We start from the raw sequence: 20,809 nt of genomic DNA on the forward strand, positions 1-20,809 counted from the left end.
AAAACCCCTGAGCTGTCATCACACCTCGGTTAGGTCTGAAATAAATTGAGCTCTGCCATGAATTTATTTGAGCTTTTGCCATATTTATTAACTGGGGAGATTCCCTATTTTCAGGGGCAGAGGAGTGTATTAATTCAGAAAAACTCCACAACCCTTAAATCAGGCGAATGCCAAAAGCGATTCCTCTAGCATTTCTCGCTGCCCTTGTGACAGAAGCCTTTCACCCCTGTTAGCCTGCACCAAGAGCTTTGGGAAAGTTGTTATCCAGTGGAAATTTCCAAAGGTGTTCTCTGGTCTTGTACCATTGACTCGGACTCCAGCTTTATTCCCTGATGGATTTATGTGGCACATAAATTCAGTGCACTACTCCTCGCCTGTAGCAAGTGTTCCCAACATTGCTGGGGTGCCTCTTTTATAATATAAAATCCATATCACTTTTGCTGAAATCATATTCCTGTTACTTCTTGGAACTAAATGCTAGCGCTGCAGTTGTAAAAACAGATGGGTTTTGAATGACTTTGAGAGGTATTGTCGTATTTGCACTTTTGAAAAAGTATTCTAGACTCAATATATATATATATATATATATATATATATTCATGTTCGGTTATTTCACTTTAATGGCAATGAAAATTACCTATTAATTGTCATTAAAGTGAAATTACTAAACCTAAATATACGAGCTTGATAAAAATGCTCATTTTAGAAGAAAATCTCAGATGGCACTTAGAGGCTTTTGCATCTGAAGTCTTCATATATATATAGTAGGTGTTGACAAGTTATCGTCTAATAAGTGAGTTCATTCAGTCAACCAATTAATTCAAAAACACTTGCTGAACTCGGAAACTGCACACTAATCTACTACTTGTATTACTTGTACTACTTGTATTTGTAAATAGTACGGGCAGTATGCTAGAATGCGGTACCGAATTCAGCAGCTGATTCAGGACAAAACAAGTGACCATCTTTATGAGTGGGTTTATGCAATCGCATTTATCGTCGCTCTGTGAAATTTCTCAGGGGCGAACTCCAATGCAATTTCAATAGGAATCCGCCCAAACAGGAGTCTTGCATGATGGTGAAAAAGTTCCCCCCGTTTCCCACATTTATTCAGAAAAGAAACATGCAAATGAGTGAGGCAGTAAATCATTCAGTCAATCAATTCACTAAAAAACACCAGTTCATTCAAGCAAGTGATATGAGTGATGATTTTTCGAAGGCTATTTGTTGGCCACATATGTCAGAAAGATAACAATGATCAAATTTACCGTTATTTCTTGTAAAGCGTAAATTGTTGTAATTTCTTTATGACTTTGGAATGTAGAGGTCAGTTTACTGAAATGAAGCAGCCTTAAAGGGATAGTTCACCCAAAAATGAAAATTCTGTGATCATTTACTCTCCCTCAAGTTGTTCCAAACCTGTATGACTTTCTTTCTTCTGCTGAACACAAAAGAAGATATTTTGAAGAAAGTCGGTAACCAAATGTCTGATGGACCCCATTGACTTCCATAGTAGGAAAAAAAAAATACTATGAAAGTCAATGGGGACCAGCAACTGTTTAATTACCAACCTTCTTTAAAATATCTTCTTTTGTGTACAGCAGAAGAAAGAAAGTCATACAGGTTTGGAACAACTTGAGGGAGAGTAAATGATCACAGAATTTTCATTTTTGGGTGAACTATCCCTTTAATGACGCATGCGGCCGACAAATGTGCTCTCCAGAGGTCGCAGTCTTCAAAATGAGACGCAGCTAGTGAGTCGTTGAATGATTCATTCAAACGATTTGTTCAAATAACTGATTCATTCAGAAACACCGTTAACATGTGTTTGGCTTGGACTTGAAGATGCATCAGTTAGTTCTCTATTGGCTTTGCTTTGATGAATATTTGAAGCATTTTTTTTTATTTTTTTATATATATTTATATACAGTAGGCCAAAACTAGCCTTTTTATACTCCGAATGTTAAAGCTGAAGTTTAAAAAAAGGAAAAAAATGATGTATTGAGTCACGGCAGCAGAAGCATCCAGAGGCATTTCACTCCCTAACATGAAAAGCGATCCTATTTTCTGGGAGCGAGGCAGAGAGAAAGAGGAGAAATATTTCATTAAGAAGCATCTGACTCCAGTCTGAGTGCCGCCTCTCTGCTGCTTATCCCTGAGAAGCCATATTTCCAGCCAGTTATGGGACCATAAATTACCTATTGACTACCTTATTATGCTTATTCGATTTGCTGTGATCAAGAGGGTTATTGAGGTGTCAGGCCCGAGTGCCAGGGTTGATAGAGCCTGTCTGGATGCCAGACGCTGCCAGGGAGATCTCTCACAAGCCCAAGCTGTACCTGAGTGAGTCTGAGGCCTCGTGTAATCGAGGAAGTTGATAGTTCTAATGGAAGGAGTGGGAGCCTCGAACTGAATGCCAAACTGGCACTCATCTGCAGATACTCTCTTATGGAGACAGATGAACTTAAAGATGGTCTTCCGGTCTAGACTGCATGGGCACACTGGCTGTGGGTGGCATTACTGGGTTAGTAAAAACCTTTGCACATTGGACTAAGAATGGCACCAGTGCATGAAGCTGTCTGGTATTGTGGGCAAAGTCAATGGCTGTGCTGAAAATGAAACTTTATGGTACATTTTGTAACTTTTGGCCCTCTAGCGGCTAACAAACAAAACTGCATGCATTTTGCGGAAGAACATTTTGGTTGTGCTTCTGATCTGCGTGACTCTGCGGATGAATATGATTATCCTACTACTCATAAAACATTTACTACTAGGCTTAAGAGATATAACCAGTGTAGATGAAAAGGATGACTAGCTGAAGACGTTACTGTAGCTTTACCTATTAATAGACACTGTACTTCCTTGAAAATAAACTCCAGCACAGCGCTACAACAACCATAATGAAATGACCCTTCACAATAGATCATGCTTTACAATCAACTCTGTTAGAGAGCTACATATGGCAATTTCTATGTTTAATAAAATACCTTCCTCACCTGTTGAGTAAAAAAACGCCATCTCTGCATCACTTTTACAACATTTTAACATTTCAGTTTTCGCCATCTCTGAAAAGCCAAGTCAATTTTGATTCTTGTTTTATTACGACCTCTGTTCTCTTTTTGCCCGCAGACTCTCCTCTGTTCACTGTTTTTTAAAACAGTTGATTCCTTAATATTTTTCTCACACATAATTTTTTATTTTAGAATCTTATAAGGCAGCACCGTATAGGCCTACTACTGCTTATTGATTTTATCAGCCTTTTAGGTATGTGATGCCTAAAAATTTGGCCTAGAGTTTTTGTTGCCCTTTAATGCCTAAATATGAGCTAATGTTTCATTATTTCCACCAAGCTTTCAACACACTAAAACACAAGTCTTAACTTTCAAAAAAAAAAAAAAAAAAACGTATTTGTTTCAGCCATACAATAGATGGCGATAGAGAATCCAAAGTTCTGTAGTGCAGCTTTATATTTGAACAACAACGGCTGCATCCAAAATGCATGCTCTCTTATACTGTAGGTACTTTTTACATTTTAAATAATGAATTACGTCTCGAACGCTAAAAAAGTATGTTCTAGTATGAATGTGTGTAGTATAGGGATTTACCGAGCCGATCTTAAGGATCGTTAACTGTCACGCAGGTGTCGTGCAGTAGGTGGCGATATGCACCTTCAAGTGGGTTTGCTAACCGCCATTAAAAGGAAAAAAAGCAGCTCAAATGTATCATCAGACTGACACATCATTGGCATAATGCGTTGCTGTGGGTTGCTGTCACATTTTGGTTGTAATGAGCATATGATTCAAAAGAATGAACAGTCTAATAAATCCAAGGCAGAACAGCAAAAAAAAACAAAAAAAAAAACACAACCCCGTTAACCAAACACACACAAACTGAGGGTTTACATACACAGAGCAAACAAAAGAGCTAATGAGTTCATTAACAGGCAACAGGTGAATGGGACCAATCAAACACTGGAAAACTAGGTCAAGCAGAACAGAACACAATGAAAACTAAAATCAAAAGAGAATATATACGTCACAGTTGCGTCTTGCTTCAGACTTGACTGACGGACTGGCATTCGGACACTGCAAGCTTCATGCTTTCTAACCGGCATAAATCCACTTTTTTTCTTTTTGTTGCAATTATTCTGCTTATTATACATATAAATACAAGTTTATATCAGTATTCCCATATTCATAATTGTTACCACACAGTCTGTAAATAGTGTCAAGTGTCTACCACAGTAACAGATGTCTTTATACAGCTTGTATTGCCTATAAATATAACCAAGCACTAGGAAAATACTCAGTATCAGCAGACACTCAATAGTCAATGACTCGGATCAGATCGGGGCCACACAAAACTTGATAGGGACATCCCTAGTGTAGTATGAATGTAATTCAGATGTACTACATCTGCCATGTTGTCATTATCATGTGACTACCAGCGTCAGTTTATGACTTTGAATTACTGTATATTCATACACTTCTTTTGTCACATAATGTTTTTTCACCTATTATATATTTGGGATTTATGCAATTTCGGAAGCAACTTAGAGTTATTTAGAGCTAGAGCTATTTACTCAGGTCTCTTAATCAGTTGACGTAAGAAGTCATCATGATACTTCTTACTGTTTTTGTGTTTATCCATTTGAATAAAGCATGAAGGGGCTAAATGGGAAAACAACATGTTCACTTCAATTCATCTCTTCATTTTTAATTTAATGTGGCATCAAGCTCGCTTACAGTGTCTTAAAATTCAGGTTTTATTACCCTGGAACAATGTGGCTCGTCTTGCAGCAACCAGCGGCTGCGGGACTTCATTACCAATATGCTCCACAAATATGCTTTCTACATGCTCGTTTAGAAACGAGCGAGGTCTGTCATTTAGCAGACCGCCGCGTGTTGTAATGGAGTTTTCACTCGGGTTGCAGAAGGAGAGAGAGAAGGGTAGAAACTGGGAAAGAGAAATAAAACGCATGAGAGGTGCAGACGGGGAGTGTTGAGGAGGGACCGCAGGAAGTCATTAGACAGGTCTGTTAATTGAGTCAGTGAGATGGAGCGTGGAGTGTGTTTGTCTGAGGACCAGACGACCTTCAGCACAGACACGGGCATTAATTAGCGCTCTGTGCACAGGTGAACTCCTTCAAGCCAAATGAGGAGGAGCGGCCCATTCTTTCAGGTTTAATGTGGTTTCCAGTGATTATCAAGTCTTCAACACCCTTACTTCTTAATGTCTTTCGTTTATGGAGAGTTGTGACTGAATTTAAACACGGAGGGCCGTAGAATATGGAAGCATGTTTCCGCCACAGAATAAAGGGTAATTGCTATCTCACAATTCTGACTTTTTTTCTCACAGTTGAGAGTTTATATCTTGCAATTCTGACTTTTCTCAGAATCGCGTGATATAAAGTCGCAATTGCGAGTTAAAAGTCAGAATTGTGTGATATAAAGTCGCAAATGTGTGTTATAGAGTGTTCTGTTTGATTTTTTTTTTTTCTCAAATTGCATGTATATTCTGACTTTATAACTAGCAATTGGGAGATATAGTCAGAATTGCATGATATACTGTAAAGTCAAAATTGTGGGATATAAAGTCAGATTTGTACGATTTTTTTTTTTAATTGGACTTTATATCTCGCATTTGCGAGTTTATATCTCACAATTCTGAGAAAAGATGACAGAATTGCGAGATATACTGTAAACTCGCAATTGCGAGAAAAAAAGTCTGAATTGTGAGTTTATTTTTGCAATTGTGCAATTCTATAACACGAAATTATGAGTTTGTCTTTCAATACTGACTTTATAACACGCAATTGCGACTTTATATAAAGCAATTCTGACTTTATGATTGCGAGATGTAAACTCGCAATTGTGACAAAAAGTCGCAATTATCTTTTAAAATGTTTTATTCTGTGGCGGAAACAAGCTTCCATAGTAAACTCTCTCTTATCTTGTTCTTTACCTGACTTTCTCTCTGTATCTCATTAACAGCATCGATTCATACCTTCTGGGGCTCGTGGGTTCAGCTGTGATAACGGCGATGTGTCTGTCGGCTGCCGCATTCCAGATTTTCCCAGATGTAGACGATGATTTTCAGTGATACAGATGCCAGATTTTCACTCGCACACAGTAATAGTGCCACAAAATATAGCAAAAGCTTAGATCTGTGTTTGCATTTTTTATCATCACCTGTCTGATTCCCTTTGAGCGCCGCTGACAAATCCATGGCTATTCAGCCTCGACTGACTGTTTCATTTATTTATTTATTTATTATTTCAGGAAACGCTTCAAAAGCAACGTTGTGAACAGATTTAAATAAAATAAAAAAGACACAAAGCCACTGATCTGGCAGCAATCAAAAAAATTAAAAGCAGCATTATTGAACAAAATAGGAGTTGAAGACTGGAAAATGAAAAGACCCAAAGTAGAAGAGAATTAGAAATGACAAAGAGAACTTCTTTTTAAGAATATGAAGTAGGTGACACAATTTTTGCAAGATTTATATTCAGGTATAAGTGCCAATTTACAGTTAAATCTTTAATAGTTTTACTCAGACTCCTTCTATGGTCATATATGCATAAAAAAAAAAAAAAGAAGATTTTGGTCAAAACAAGGTACTGACCTTTAAAAACAACGAGGCGGCTGCAGGGTTCAGTCGATACTTGACCCTTCACAAAAAGAGGTCAAAAGGGCTTAAGGTTACACAAATGGCAGAGGTTTGATTTGCTGAATGTGTACCGTTTGGATGAGCTGCAATTTAACGGAGAAGAAAAACACGCCTAAATGTCATTTGTGTGAACACGGCGTGTGGCATGGAAATATTTTCCACAGGGAGCTTTGCAGATAAAGTTCAATATGCAGGGGAGGCTGTTCCGGTCCAGTGTGTTACATTTAAGGTGTTTCTGATTGCTGTCAGATTGTGTGGTTGAGGCAAGCCATTTCATGAACACATAGCAAGATCCAGATGGAAAATATATATGTCACATATATGCATCATATATCCAGTCAATGACAGATAGATTCATTTATTTACAATTGGGCCTCTTTATGTGTTTATATACATGCTAATGTCCTTATTTTCATTTCGGACATTAAGTAGTTAACAGTTAAAGTAACGGATGACCTAATTGTCCTCAGAGACTATGATCACATCACAATCAAAGTTCTGAAATCTGAGAATCTCTTGTTTTTCTCTCTCTCTGTATCCTGGTGTGTCTCTCACTCATCTGTCTTTTTAAGACCCCATGCAATGTGTTTTCCTGTTCAAATTCATATTGAAATAGGGGTGGGACTGGACATATACAAAAGTGCATTTTTATTAGACAAAATAACTGTGAGTGCAAGATAAATAGAATTTTCTTTGAATAGAAAGTTTGAAAATTTAAGTAAAAAAATATGATTAAATCTAGACCTCAGAGCTAATAGACATGAACTGAAAGCCTACAAAACCAAACTGGTTTGAGGTTTCATTCATTCATACCAGCATAAACAGTGCTGGATGACTTAAAGGGTTAGTTCACCCAAAAATGAAAATTAGTCCATGATTTACTCACCCTCAAGTCATTCTAGGTGTATATGACTTTTAAGCTATGATTTTACTTTGTAACATGTTAAATATGATTATTTTCTTACACAAACTCATCGCTTTGCATCAGAAGGCATTTATTAACCCCCCGGAGCAGTGTGGAGCACTTTATGATGGATAGATGCACTTTTATGGACTTCAAAACATAAACAGCAATTCACTGCCATTATAAAGCTTGGAAGAGCCAGGGCATTTTTTTTATATATAACTCCGATTGTATTCGTCTGAAAGAAGAATGTCATATACACATAGGATGACTTGAGGGTGAGTAAATCATGGGCTAATGTTCATAATTGGGTGAACTGTCCCGTTAAGGTTCGGGGCTTGTTCATTTTGCTACCTTTGTCTTCAGAAGATTCAAACTTTGCCACGAGTCTCCTTTTCTCTCGTTTCCAGGCCACACCAGCTTCATCTTGGCCCTTACTCAGGATCTGAGCTCTTAAATCAATAGCATAACTCAGAGAGAGGGAAGAGACGCAGGGGCCAGAGAGGCTGAAATATGTTCCTTATAACTCAAAGCATATTTGCTGCCATTACCTGAAGGTGTGACCAAGGTGTTAATAACTCTTCACCGTGGGTGGTGCTATCCTTGTCAGGAGGGAGTGTTTGAAGGGTGTGAAGGTGGAGGAGATCAGCACACACACATACACGGGCATTAATGACGGCACATACACAATCGCCCATATGTACGTGCTTCAAATGTGGCGAAGAAAATGGTTGAATATTACTGCACACCTTTCTTCCTAATTTTCCATGCTCATCTCTTCATTCCCCGCGGGTATTCTCTGCGGTATTCTTATGCAGTGTGGAGGGTATTGGTGTGCCCTTGGCAAAAAAAAAAGGGGCTGGTTGTTGCAGGCCAAGTGTAGACATAAATCGCGCCAACGGCAGTTTTACTGCCGGTTGTAAATAGACGTTCCTGCCATTTTTTACGACAGCTATCACTAACTCATTCTGATTCTTATTGCCTCTCGAACGCCGCCAATGGCCCGCCTGCCACTCCCAGCGCCCGGCTCTTCTGTGCTGCCCAAACTTCTGACGGCACCGGGATTTATCGCTGTGGTGTAACTGCGCCTTTAACAAGTACCGCAGCATTTAATTGAATCACTTGTTTTTTTGTTCATAATCACACATATGGATCCAAGTAGAGCAGGAAAGGGGGTGATGCGCTAAATCCAAGTGGCTTTGGGAATCTGTTTAAAACGAAGATGTTTGGAAGATGATCAAGGGACGTGAGGTTTGATGTGGTTGGCGGATTATGTGGCAGATGAAAAAAAAAAGAAGAAAAATCTAATTTCTTGCCAGTGCTGTGTCCTCAAATTTCACAGCATTGACTATTTTAACTATTTTATAAAATATTGTTGCAAGTCATTGATCCCACAGTGAGAGGGAAATAATTCACAGCAACTGTGTTGTATAAATGTTAAATTTAATATTTAATATTAGGTTCTCATCAACATTAAAAACCTAGAAACAGGGAATACATATTTGAAATGATCCCCAAAGTCTTTGAAAAAATAATGTCTATATAGAAAATATACATATTCAATAGTGAATATACATTTTAAATTTGTGTCAGACTTTACAATTGCTTTTGTTAACATTAGTTAGTTATCATGAGAAATCACTAGCATGATAACATGAACAAAAACAAATATATTTTATATTCTACATAAAGACTATTATACATAAAATTATTTTGTAAAAGTTAATATGTAGAATTATATCATAAAATGTTATCATAAATATTTATAAACTCTCTCTCTCTCTCTCTCTCTCTCTCTCTCTCTCTCTATATATATATATATATATATATATAATGCTTTAAATGAGACCATACAAACAAACAAACAATAAATAAATAAATTATTGTGTAGTTTTACCAGGTTGGGTCATGTGACCCGTCAGGTGGTTGAAGTGCCACATAAACTAGGAAGTTTGAATATTTTGTACTTCACACAGCCAATCTTCCTTCCTAAAAGGATTCCTGAGTTGGAATCTCTCATTTGTTCCTTTTGTGGATATAAATCTAAAAACGGAGCATAATCTCTAGGGTAGAATAAACAAAACATCATTCAACAACTGAAAAAGTCCAAAAAATTACAAGCACATTCTCTGTCCCTTTGTCTTGCAGGCCAGTCAATCAACACAATCATTTTGCACTTTTATATTGTGTCCTTGTGTCCCTGTTTATTTCCACAGCTAGATCAAGTTGGATATTACGTCATTTATATGGAGTGACTCTGAAACATATTTGGACATTTTAGATAGTCACGCCACAATGTTTGAGAACCATTAAGTGTTCAAATACCCTTTGTCTTCATATAGGCCCTACTGTCTATTTCATTTTAACAATATATTTTGTCATTTGAAACCTAACCAACTTTGCTTTAAAAATGTGTTTGCTCCTTGATATTATGTTATATAATGAAATTTAAGGTATGACTTCAGTGTCTAAATACGTTTTTCAGGTTCATGCAAAAGAAAAACTTTTTTTTATTTTTATTCCAAACAGAATGAATTTTTTACAGAATGACAAAACATGCTCTTATTGTATGGTATTGTTTTTTTGTGTGTGTGTGTTTCAGGGGATATATGATGTGTACAATGTACATTATCTGCACTGCAGTTTTGTAAACAATGTGGTGGTGTCTCGATTCCTCTTGCAGCTATGACATACAGGGATCTATAGATAGTCTGTATTTTACTGTGGATTTGATGTCTTATTTATGTAGACTGGCTCGTGAAGCCATGCAGTGCTAGCTTTTTCAGTAAAATTCTCTTCCAGGTATTCAGCTTTTGTGTGTGTGTGTGTGTGAGTGTGTGTGTGTGTCCTGTAAGACAACATGCATTGAGGATATTGTTTTTTGTGATGATACCAGGTTGCACAGCAAGCTCTGTTGACAAAGATGTGTTTGTTTATGGCATTAGGGTGTCAGGTGGTGCGGAATATCTTTGCTTGCTGTGTCTCGCTCACACTGTTGCCCGTGTTACCCTGTCGGACAGTGAAGGGATGAATTATAATTAGGGCTGTCAATTTAATGCATTAAATTAACATGATTTATATATTTTTTAAATGATGCAATTAATCAATCCTCTTTAATCTGTACAAAATTTTAGCCTACCATTAAAAAAATCCTTAAAATCTTCACCTTCATGTTTGAAATCAGTCAATTCAAGTCTTTAACGATTTGAAAATAAAACACAATATATTGACTTCTAAAAGTGCGTGTTGTAATGCTTTTCAATGATTTGGACTGCCACATTAATGTAACATTTAAAATCCTCATTTATCTCCTCAACAGATTTAATTTGGTTGATTTAATTGGCAAGTCCTATATTATTTTGATCTTTTCATTATTTATTTTTATTGATTAACATCCTTAATTGTAATTCTCCAGTTAGATCAGTCACTTTTAAAAGGTATATCTGACATGAATTTTTATTCCATAAGATGTAATCATATAATTGCCCTACCTCATAACAAAAAGCAACGTGGACCAAAGCTTTTATTATGACAGTGTATAAAAGCCATTGTGTATATTGATTCACAAAATCCATTAAGACTGAACGAATCATTGCGGCATGAGCAGTATTGTTCCCATCAGGGGACGAGTCATAGTTTGAATTTCATTTTGTCCATATGTGCCTTTTCAATAAGCCCTCGGCTGCTTTGGAAATCCAAGCCCTTTGTTTTTCAATGCTCAGCTTGCCAGTTTTATAGTGACGTACGCGGATAGTTCATTTGTAGATTTAAAATTCATAAGCCGGGGTACTCAAGGCTAATAATAGCCGTTGTCACAGCAGTTATTTCCTGTGTTGGAAGTTGCATCGCTCTGATTGCGGCGAATTCTAATTGGAATGTTAATCGTGAGCCAGATGGTAGCAATGCTAGATTATTATTAGTATTATTATTATTTCAGTGCTGCAATAACAGTTGTGCATACAAAGACAAACACACAAATTGGGTCCGGTACAGATTTGCAAACCACACTGTTATAGTTATGCGAGAAGTGGGGGCAAGGGGTGGTGGTTTGGATTATTGAGACAAGAAAATAGATTATCCAGTATCTTGTAGAGCAGTTGCCCAACCTGAGAAACTAGTTACACAAGAGCCAGATTGCCATCGGGGGGATGTATTGTGATTTTTCGTGCAACTTCCTGTGCCTGAAACACATTTCATGGTGAGCCATCAAGATCTGGGCCTCGCTGCTAGACTCTCGCTGTCTTTCATGTTTCAGTAATTCGCTATAACAAACGCCACTTCTACGCACATGCTCTTTTGATAACCGACATTGGCCGCTTCTGCTGAATGTCTATGTGTAGATTTTTTAAGAGGGTTAGCCGTGCGGGGCTGGTGAGGCATTCCTGGCACCGCTGGCACTGTTGGCACTCTCTTCCCAAGGCTTATTCACTTCATTTCTCTCTATATCTTTCCTTCTCTCTGTCCTTCCTTTCGTGTTTTGCCTTGCCGAACTTCCACTGCTTATCACGGCGCTGCACCCCACTCCTGTTTCGGACCGTGTTTATCCGGGGGGTTCTTGTCTGGGGGTGATAAGGCGTCAGGCTCAACCCTACATGGATCCAATAGCACCTTTCTCTGTGTTTTCCTTGACGTTCTAACACTTCCCCTTAGTCTATCTATCATCCCTCACTTGGCTCATCTCCTTCTCTTTTGTTCTCGAATGCAGAAATAAAGAGGTAAAATGTATTTGCGTAACACACCCATCTACTAACATTTTAGGCAAATAGGCTCCCGGGGAGGCTTTACATAGATGACGCGAGCGCTAACTGGTGTGCTGCCTTTTAAGATTTACGCCGTTCTTTGATTTAATGTTACACCAGAGCTTATGCCCATTATATAAGCATCATAGGAGCTCTTAAATGTTGTAGCGCCAAAGAAATGCAATCGTTTTTATTGATGACATTTCTGTTTTCCCATCCTAAGATTGTAATTTTCCATCTTGGGTTTTGGTAAGGCAATAATTAGCAGCTTATGCAAATCAGCCTTCATTTATCAGACAATCGCAGTTCTTTAAATTACAGAGCGTGCTGAGAAAGATTGTTTCTTCGTTGGCTGTGGCATTGACTTTGTCCTTACTTCACAAGGCCTTGGCTTTTTATAGCATTAGCTTTGTCTCCAAACGTTATGCTTTTTGTGAAAACAATTGCGTGAGATTTAATTGACAAAAACAACAAAATCATTCATAGGCTCAGGAAGTCCTCTGGTGAGAAATAAAGTATGATGATGTGAACAAATGTAATCTTTCAATTGCTTAGCATGTTGCTATGGTTCACATTGCTTTACAGGTGCTAAGAAATTCTATTAAAGAGTCTGAACAGCTGTTCAGTGGCCTTCAGCTTTGCAGTAGTAACACAAAAACACATTCTACACATGTACCAAACCTTATACCCGAGTTTTGAATTTATTTATTGATGACTGGTTCGCAGTGGATCATATGAAATGAAAGCGCTTTGGTTCAGGCTCAGGTGTTGCTGTGGAGGCTGCTGAACTCATGCCGAGTTATACCGTTGCCACAAAAGTTTGCCTACTGCCGCAGTTTGTCTTGATTAAGGTGGTTTTCGTGTCTCTCTGCAGGATCAAATTTATGTGTATTCATTTCGGGTTTTACAGCATGTTTGAATTAGTAACAGATGCTCTTTCTCAGTCAGCGAGGTTGTAATTAGGCCGCCATGTTTCTTCTGATTTTTCAAGTGGTGACGATCCAAAAAGGAAAACGAATGCTTTTGTGTGAATTGAGGTGTGATTGTGTTTGTGTGTTGGAACATTTGGAGACGGTCGACCATTTGAAGGTTCATCTACTGTTTAAGATTCTGTGTAATTTCAGTGTATCAATTAGCCATGTCCAATTAAAAATAATGGATATATGAGGACATGGACATTCATGGTGTGTATTAGAGATAAGAATTAGAAATGTAATGGTTCCGGTTACGAATCCTCTTAATGATTATTGTTCCTTAATGATTCAGTTAATGACTATTTTAGTACTTTTGAGGAACCATCCAAATATGCTATTGTATACTAAAGATAAGCACTATAATCAATACTATCAATAATACATTATATTTTTATTTATTTTTACATAAAAAAAAAACATCCTGATTTAGAATTAGCTATTTTATTTCCACATTATTGCCGCATTTTACTTTGACAAATTATAACTTATGGTGTTTTGTGTAAACAGAATTATGAATGAATGTACCATCGTTTGTCGCACTATCGTTTTTATGGGCTTTTCATCGTTACTTTTTTTTTGATAAAATTAAAAACGTATTAATTATCATTTGCAACGTTGTGTTTTAAATAATATGAAACGTGTTGTAATGTCTTTCTAATGACAAAACGGAAGATTTCACTCACTGAAGGATTCAGTGTTCAGGATTACAGCGAATGGCTTCAATCAAAACCATAACAAAAGCAGCGTTCTTTACTTGCATTCTTCCATGTCTGGGAAACCAGACTGGGGAACCATTTTAACTGTGCATTGAATTGTGTTGTGTTTTAGGGTTAAAGGAAATGCATGTAAACTTAACAAATGATGTCCTGGCAGAAAATTACAAGTTCCTTTTCTGGTTTTCAACAGCTTGTTTTCTTGCAGTATAATATTGGCTTTTAACAAATTCTGTTTCAAACCGAGATCTCGACTGAAATCTTTTTTTGACACATGATGATGCCTATAATGTGATGTGCAGAACACACTCACTCTCAAACTGATTTTATATAATACAAAAACATTTCTTCAATATATTACATGAGATGTTGGTTAGTCTATCACTGTCTGTATAATGCATGAGATTGGTAAGTGCATGTGTGTAAGTAATCACCCAGTGTCCAAGATGGTTATCCTGGGTGCCAGATTAAAAATGCAAATGCAAATATGCAGTGTAGTATTTGAATTCTGTCAGATTGTGTGTGAACAATTGGCAAAAACAAATAAAAAGTGAATATGCAGTCACGTTTGAATTATGATTGCAATATTCTTATATCTCTAGTGCTCAGTGAAATTGTGAATTTTGGTGCATCCATGATAACTGAGACCGATTTGTCATTTTAATTCATAAAAAAAAAGAACCAGGTCAGAGTAATTTGCTCATGAATTGGACTGCACATAGTGATGTTTGTTTGTTGTTGCCTGGAACCAGCAAGAACAACACATGCCATGTTGTTTGTTTATTGTCCTTATATTATTTTATGGTGCTCATCACATTCAATTGAGATGCTCACAACTCAGCTATAAAACAATTCCTTTTGCCTTGACACTGTAGATTCAGAAGTGACACAGCGACTCTGCTGAATAGAAGTGTATAAAACACGGTCAGTTTTTAAGTAGTTCTGCTGTATTAACAAAAATATGCAGACATTCAAACACCCCCCCCCCCCCCCCCCCCCCCCCAAAAAAAAAGGAACACAACTGATTTCCAAACCTAGTGTGGGTTGCACTTTATTTTACAGCACGTGCCCTTTTAATATACTTACAGTGTACTAAATACTGAGTAATGTAAGGACACTACACGGGTTAAGGTTAGGTTTAGGGGTAGGTTCAGGGTTAGTACTAGTTACTACAATAGTTAGATAGTATGTACATGTGAAACAGGTCTGTAAGATAAAGTACTACCCTAGTGTGTGTATTTGTAATTGTAATGGAAAGCAGTAAATGTTCATGTCTCTTTGTACAACCTTAAATTTGTGTCCCTCAAGCACTAGGATGGGTAATGCACATCACTGACATTTAAAAGAAACTTCTTTTGCCTCTCAGGGAATCATTTAGCCATCAAGTTGCTTCATACTTGAACAGGCACGATGAGAAATGTTCTTCAGGATGAAGAAAGTGTGAGCTAAGCAGTAAGATTGAGTGCCATATTTATTCTTTATGTAAGATTTGACTGTGATGAAAGGGTACCATCAGAATATGTATTTTTCCATTCACATTGCAAAAAGCCTAGCATTGTCATTGGAATGTAATTCAAGCCATTTGATTGGCATTAAATGCAGCCAATCAAATGATTTATAGATGTACTGCAGTGGTTGAAAGGGGAAGGTCATCTAGCGCTCATCATAAATCGAGACTTATTCATGTAGATTACAGGACATATTTTCATATGTCATTGTTTGCTGTAACTGTCAGCCAAGTCATCACTAATGGCACTGCTGCCGCTGCAGACGTTATTTACGTGCTCTCTATGAATCCAAATGATGATAAATCTCTTGCATGTTTCGTACAATCTAAAACCCCAAGCCCAGCAAGCATTCACACTCTGACAGCAGCTTGGCAAAAATAACAGTCTTTAGCGTAAGCGTTTTGCAAGTGTGTGTGTGTTCGAGAGTTTCAGGCAATGTTCATTTGCATGAGCCCCCTGAGGACATTTAATGCTACTAACTTTCCCCAAGCTGAGAACCAGCATGTTTAGGCAAACCTGCTGACTATCGCAGTGTCCAACATCACTCCTTCTCCCCCCTACTCTTATCTCCATGAGTCTCTCTCTTGCTCTCCCTTTCCCTTTCCCTCTCTCTCTCTCTCTCTCTCTCTCTCTCTCTCTCTCTCTCTCTCTCTCTCTCTCTCTCTCTCTCTCTCTCTCTCTCTCTCTCAGAGTTGATGCCGAGTGTGTTATTAGTCTTTAAAGAGCCTCTCTGGCTTCCGCTGCCTCAATGTCTGTTATGATCAGAGCTCCAGGATTAGCGCTGTCACCACATTGCATCTCTCCGCCGTTCTGCCCTCACTCTCCCTCTCTCCTGGCGCATCCCTTGTGACCCACAGTGCATGTTACGCTGTTTTTTTTCCTCCCCATCCCCTCTCTGGAAACTCCTTCACATAGAAGAACACGCGCTGTGGTGGAGCTTCTTGGCGCGCAAAGTGGGAAACGAGAACGACAGTGTGGGAGATTTCTCACTGTGGACTGGGACAGATCCACTACCGCAGGGAAAACAGCGGACAGCTTTAGACAGCGGTGGCAGCAGCGAGAGGGAGAGCGTGTGTGCATGCATCCGTGCGCATGTTTCGAGGGTAGACCGAGCCGCGCTTCTCACACGCTCATTCTCTCACTCTCGGATGATGAAGGATCTCGATCGCATATGATGGAGCTTGACTGAGAAGCGGGTCTCACTCTCACACGTGCGCTCTTAGACGGGGGCAGAGCTCGAGAGCTCTTGGCAGCGTGGCAGAGGCACCCGCACGCTCCACACTTGCATCTGGACTGTGACCGATGACCGGACATACGCACCAGGTTCCGTGCGCCCCTCGTGCTCCGGCGAGCATACACACGGGCAGGTGAAGGACCTTCACCTTCGACCCCCCCCGAGACCTCTGGAGATGTTCCTCTTCTCTCCTGTGAGACTCACTTTGTTTCTGCTGGTCTTCCTGGATGTTCCCCATCCGTCCTTTCAGGGCAGGAATAAGGGCAGATGGAATAAGGGGGGTAAGTTTTGGGAAGACTCTTTCACCTCAGGAAGTCAGCGCTTGTTGTAGTCTGAGGTCTTTACGGTTTGTCTGGCTGGTTGGAGGTTTGATCTATAAGTGTGGGACAGCAATCGGAACATTATAGATCCACTCGGGAGATTCTTAAGAACAACTCATGTGTAGAACTTTAATTTATTTAGATTTGTTATTAAATATAAAATAATGAGTATATTTTTGGGATGATTTTTGTAGTTTTCTTTATTACAGGATGTGGTTGACACTTGACTGATGACAATGCTATCGTGCATCACGATAAAGTTTTTTCCTCGTGTCCCCTCAGCACTATGTTCCCCCACTGTGTGTGCAGACGCTACTCAGCTAAAAGCTTTCCCACCACACTGATAGAATTTCACTTCCTCTGCGCTCTTCTGTAGGAGGTTATTGGGCTTGAAGTAGACGGTGAGGGAAGGAAAACCCCTTGAGAATTCGGAGTCCTTGTGACCATGTGTGAAGCGCTGATTCTGTGTGCATGGATATGTGTGTGAGTGTGCTAAACCATAACCCTTGTTCCCAGTGCTGTGATTGTGGTTTAAAGTCCTGTTTTACCAGGCTGTAGAAAGGTGTTAATAATTCAAAGCAGACCCCCATTCTAAGGGAGAACTGCTCTCCCCCTTCTCAGGAAGCATCTAATCCCCTTTGTGGGATTAAAGGGAGAGCGGTAATCTTAGTGGCCGCTCCTGGCGAAGGCTTGCGGATGCTCTTCCGAAGCCCATGGGTGTCGCACGCGCAACATACTCTCGTCTTCAAAGAGTCACCAGTCCTGCGAGCCTTCGAACAGTGACTGTTCCTCATCTCCGTGTTGAATTGGCACGTTTCACTCCAGTCTGCGTTCCTACGCACGCCTGCCTTTTTTTTCCCCTCTCAGATTGTTTCATGCAGAGATGGAGCTGGTGGGTGTATTCTTCTGGCTCTTCTGATTTAGCAGGTGACAGATGGACTTCAAAGCTGACTCATGTCTTGAGTGCTATCTGGTTGGAAATCTGACTCAGGTTTGGTCAGACAGATTTGTGATTCTGTTGAAAGTCTTTGTTGGACGATGTTTCAAAGAGAGAGTTCACCAAAAACTTGAAAATTCTGTCATCATTTACTCACCTTCATGTTCTTCCAAACCTATTCTTTCTTCTGTGGAACACAAAATGAGATGTTTATCAGAATGTCCAGGCTGCTTTTTCACCTATCACAGCCACTGTCATCATTTACATTTTATAATTTGGATATGTAACTCCTTTTGTGTTCTACACTATAAAAAAAGTCCTACATATTTGGAAAAACAATTTTGATTTAAGGGTATAGGCTAATTAAATTTCATAAAATTGTTTTAGAGCCTTTGATCAAAAATGTAATACATTTATTAGAAGTGTTGCCATTTAAATTCATTTTAATTAGTGATAATACATTAAGAGGCTCAGATCTCAGTCTGTGTTTTGTAAATATCATTGATGTTGTCCTTGAACAGCTTCCGCTGAGTGGAAAGCATGTTGCCATCTGTAATCTGAACTCCCTCCCCCTGGTTTTAGCCTATTTCTGTTTGAAATGGAAAATGGTATTAGCCTATACTTTCTAAATGGTATAATCTGTATTTCAGAGGGAGGTAAATAAATGTGATATCTCTATAATCTTTGGCTTCTGGTGAGATATAGGGCTTTCCATGGAGCAATTAGGCCATGTTCAGAACAGCTGTGTGAATTCGGCTTCAGCTTTCCTCTGTAAAGATGACACTGCATGCCCAATTACCTCTTCATGACACACTTGAAAAGGTGTAATTTTACCTGTGGATATGTAAAGATCAGCATGGGTGACTTGAGTGTTTGTTGCTGTACTGTTATTACCAGCGTTTAGAACAATCCCTAGTACTCGTTTGCTCTGTGTGTATGTGCAACTATTAGCTCAGTAAAATCAGCATTTGTTGTGCTAAAATTGCAGTCCAGTGCTTTTATAGGTTTATTTACTTTTTTTTCCTCTTTTCACTTAGGCCTATGCTCTAATTTCTGATTTAAGTGTCATGTATTTCCAAAAACACCACTGGCAATGCAAATTTAGATAATTTCTCCTTACATTTCCCCCCAGTTATTTTCTGTCGAAATTTCTGTTATTTCTGTTTAGGGGTTTCAGAAACCCCAATGATGTAGGTTTAAACAATAATACAATTTTCCCTTATAAGTTCCTCTGACCTAACCAAAACCCAATAGGTAGGTATTATTTAAGCTCTTTCTCATTTTTAAGTATATTTTTCGAACTGTTAAGGTGGCCTTGGGGTTGTTGTTTTTTTAGGCACCAAACAGCACAGCGTTAAGATCAATGCAAAGTTAATTATTTTTAAAACCAACAAGAAGGCTTTCGAAATCAAGGCAGTGTGAGATCATTTTTCTGCAGCAATGGCAATTTTTATATTAGCATATGTAATTATGCATCACATTACAGCACATTAAATATGTTTTACTTTTTGTTAGTGCTTTTGAAAGGACTGACTAGAGAGAACCTCGTAGCCCTGGCCCCAAGTTAGCGCTCTTACATTTTTTAGTCTGTGCTTTTCTGTTCTGCTTCTGTGGTCTCCCAGGTTATCTCAACTTAAATTCAAGCATGTTGTCTCCCAATGTATTTAAATGTGACTGTCACCATGGACTGATAGTGGGGAATTCTCAGGGGCCAAGACGGACTTCATGCGCTATCTCTCATCCTCTCCCTGACGTAAACACACACTCTTGCGCAGTTATGCCCTCACACAATTTGAATGTACCAGTCAATCTCTCTATCCTAATAGAGGTTTATTCTCCTGGGCCACCTGAGGGGCATGGCATTTAGAGGGCAAACTGAACCCACTCAATGTCACCCTCCATCTGTTTCAGACCATAACCCAGCATTCCCTTCAAACTCAGCCTGGAAATAACCACTGCTGCCTTCTCCACCAGATATTGTTTTTCCACTTCCCGTTGTTCAGGTCACCGAGCCCCTGAAATGCAGTCCCTCCATATGGCCAATGGTGGACCTCATGAGGACTTGTAGGCAGCCCACTGTGAGGAGACATTGAAACACACCCTCAGAAATGGTGCTGAATTCTAATACACTAGCCACACTTTGGTGTCTGGCTTCGTTGTGGCAGTCTAGTCCATGAAAATGAGCATAGACCCAGTGCTCAGAAGTGTAATTCTCCCTTCAGGCCTCTGTCTGCTTGTGACCAAGAAGCACCTTCATGCAAGTCACTGCTGCTGCCTGGAGACTAATGAGGAAAAGCAATGTCTCGCTTATGGACCCCAATTCGCGATCCTTTCCGACTTGGGAGTTTTGGGGTCCTGGGTGGCCAGATTTTCAGAGCGGCTAGAATCGGAGAAGCAATTAACAATTCTCACAACTTGCGGCTCGTGTGGAAATGGATTTCAGGCTCTCTTGCGGCCCAGTGCTTCACTGATGTCTCCACGCTCACCATTATGTGCCTGCGAGACAAGTGATACCAACTGTGCACGGGAGAATAATAATTTCTCTGTTCCTCCGAACAGTTTGTCGCACAGGGCGCTTGCAGAGTGCAGCTCAACAATGGCACATTCAATTATTCTCTCCCCTCGCTGTCAATGTCGCAACATCTCGACTGAGCGCCCCCAACCAGACCGTCGCTTTCATAACGGGTGATAATATCTCTCCGGGGAGCTGAAGTGTTGGTGGTCTATGGGGGGCTGATACACTCGTACTGGACACACAGTACATGCACAGCGCAGACACACCTTAAAGGAAGGGAAAGTTTAACACTAAAT

General features: G+C 39.2%; 1 protein-coding gene across 10 annotated transcripts in view; it reads left to right on the forward strand.

Moving 5' to 3' along the window:
• robo2 (roundabout, axon guidance receptor, homolog 2) overlaps positions 1-20,809 on the forward strand; it is a 436,957-nt gene that overhangs the window by 68,749 nt on the left and 347,399 nt on the right. Inside the window, exon 1 of one of the 10 annotated variants that reach the window (XM_082180887.1) lies at positions 16,334-17,022. The exons of 8 other annotated variants lie outside the window; for them this stretch is intronic. In XM_082180887.1, coding sequence (XP_082037013.1) covers positions 16,917-17,022 — 106 coding nt within the window. In that variant the 5' untranslated portion in view covers positions 16,334-16,916. Of the gene's footprint in view, positions 1-16,333; positions 17,023-20,809 lie in introns of those variants that run through there. One more of the 10 variants, XM_082180889.1, reaches the window with a different exon arrangement.

This window comes from Leuciscus leuciscus (assembly GCF_965113295.1).
Source record: "Leuciscus leuciscus genome assembly, chromosome: 9".
Lineage (NCBI taxonomy): Eukaryota > Metazoa > Chordata > Actinopteri > Cypriniformes > Leuciscidae > Leuciscus > Leuciscus leuciscus.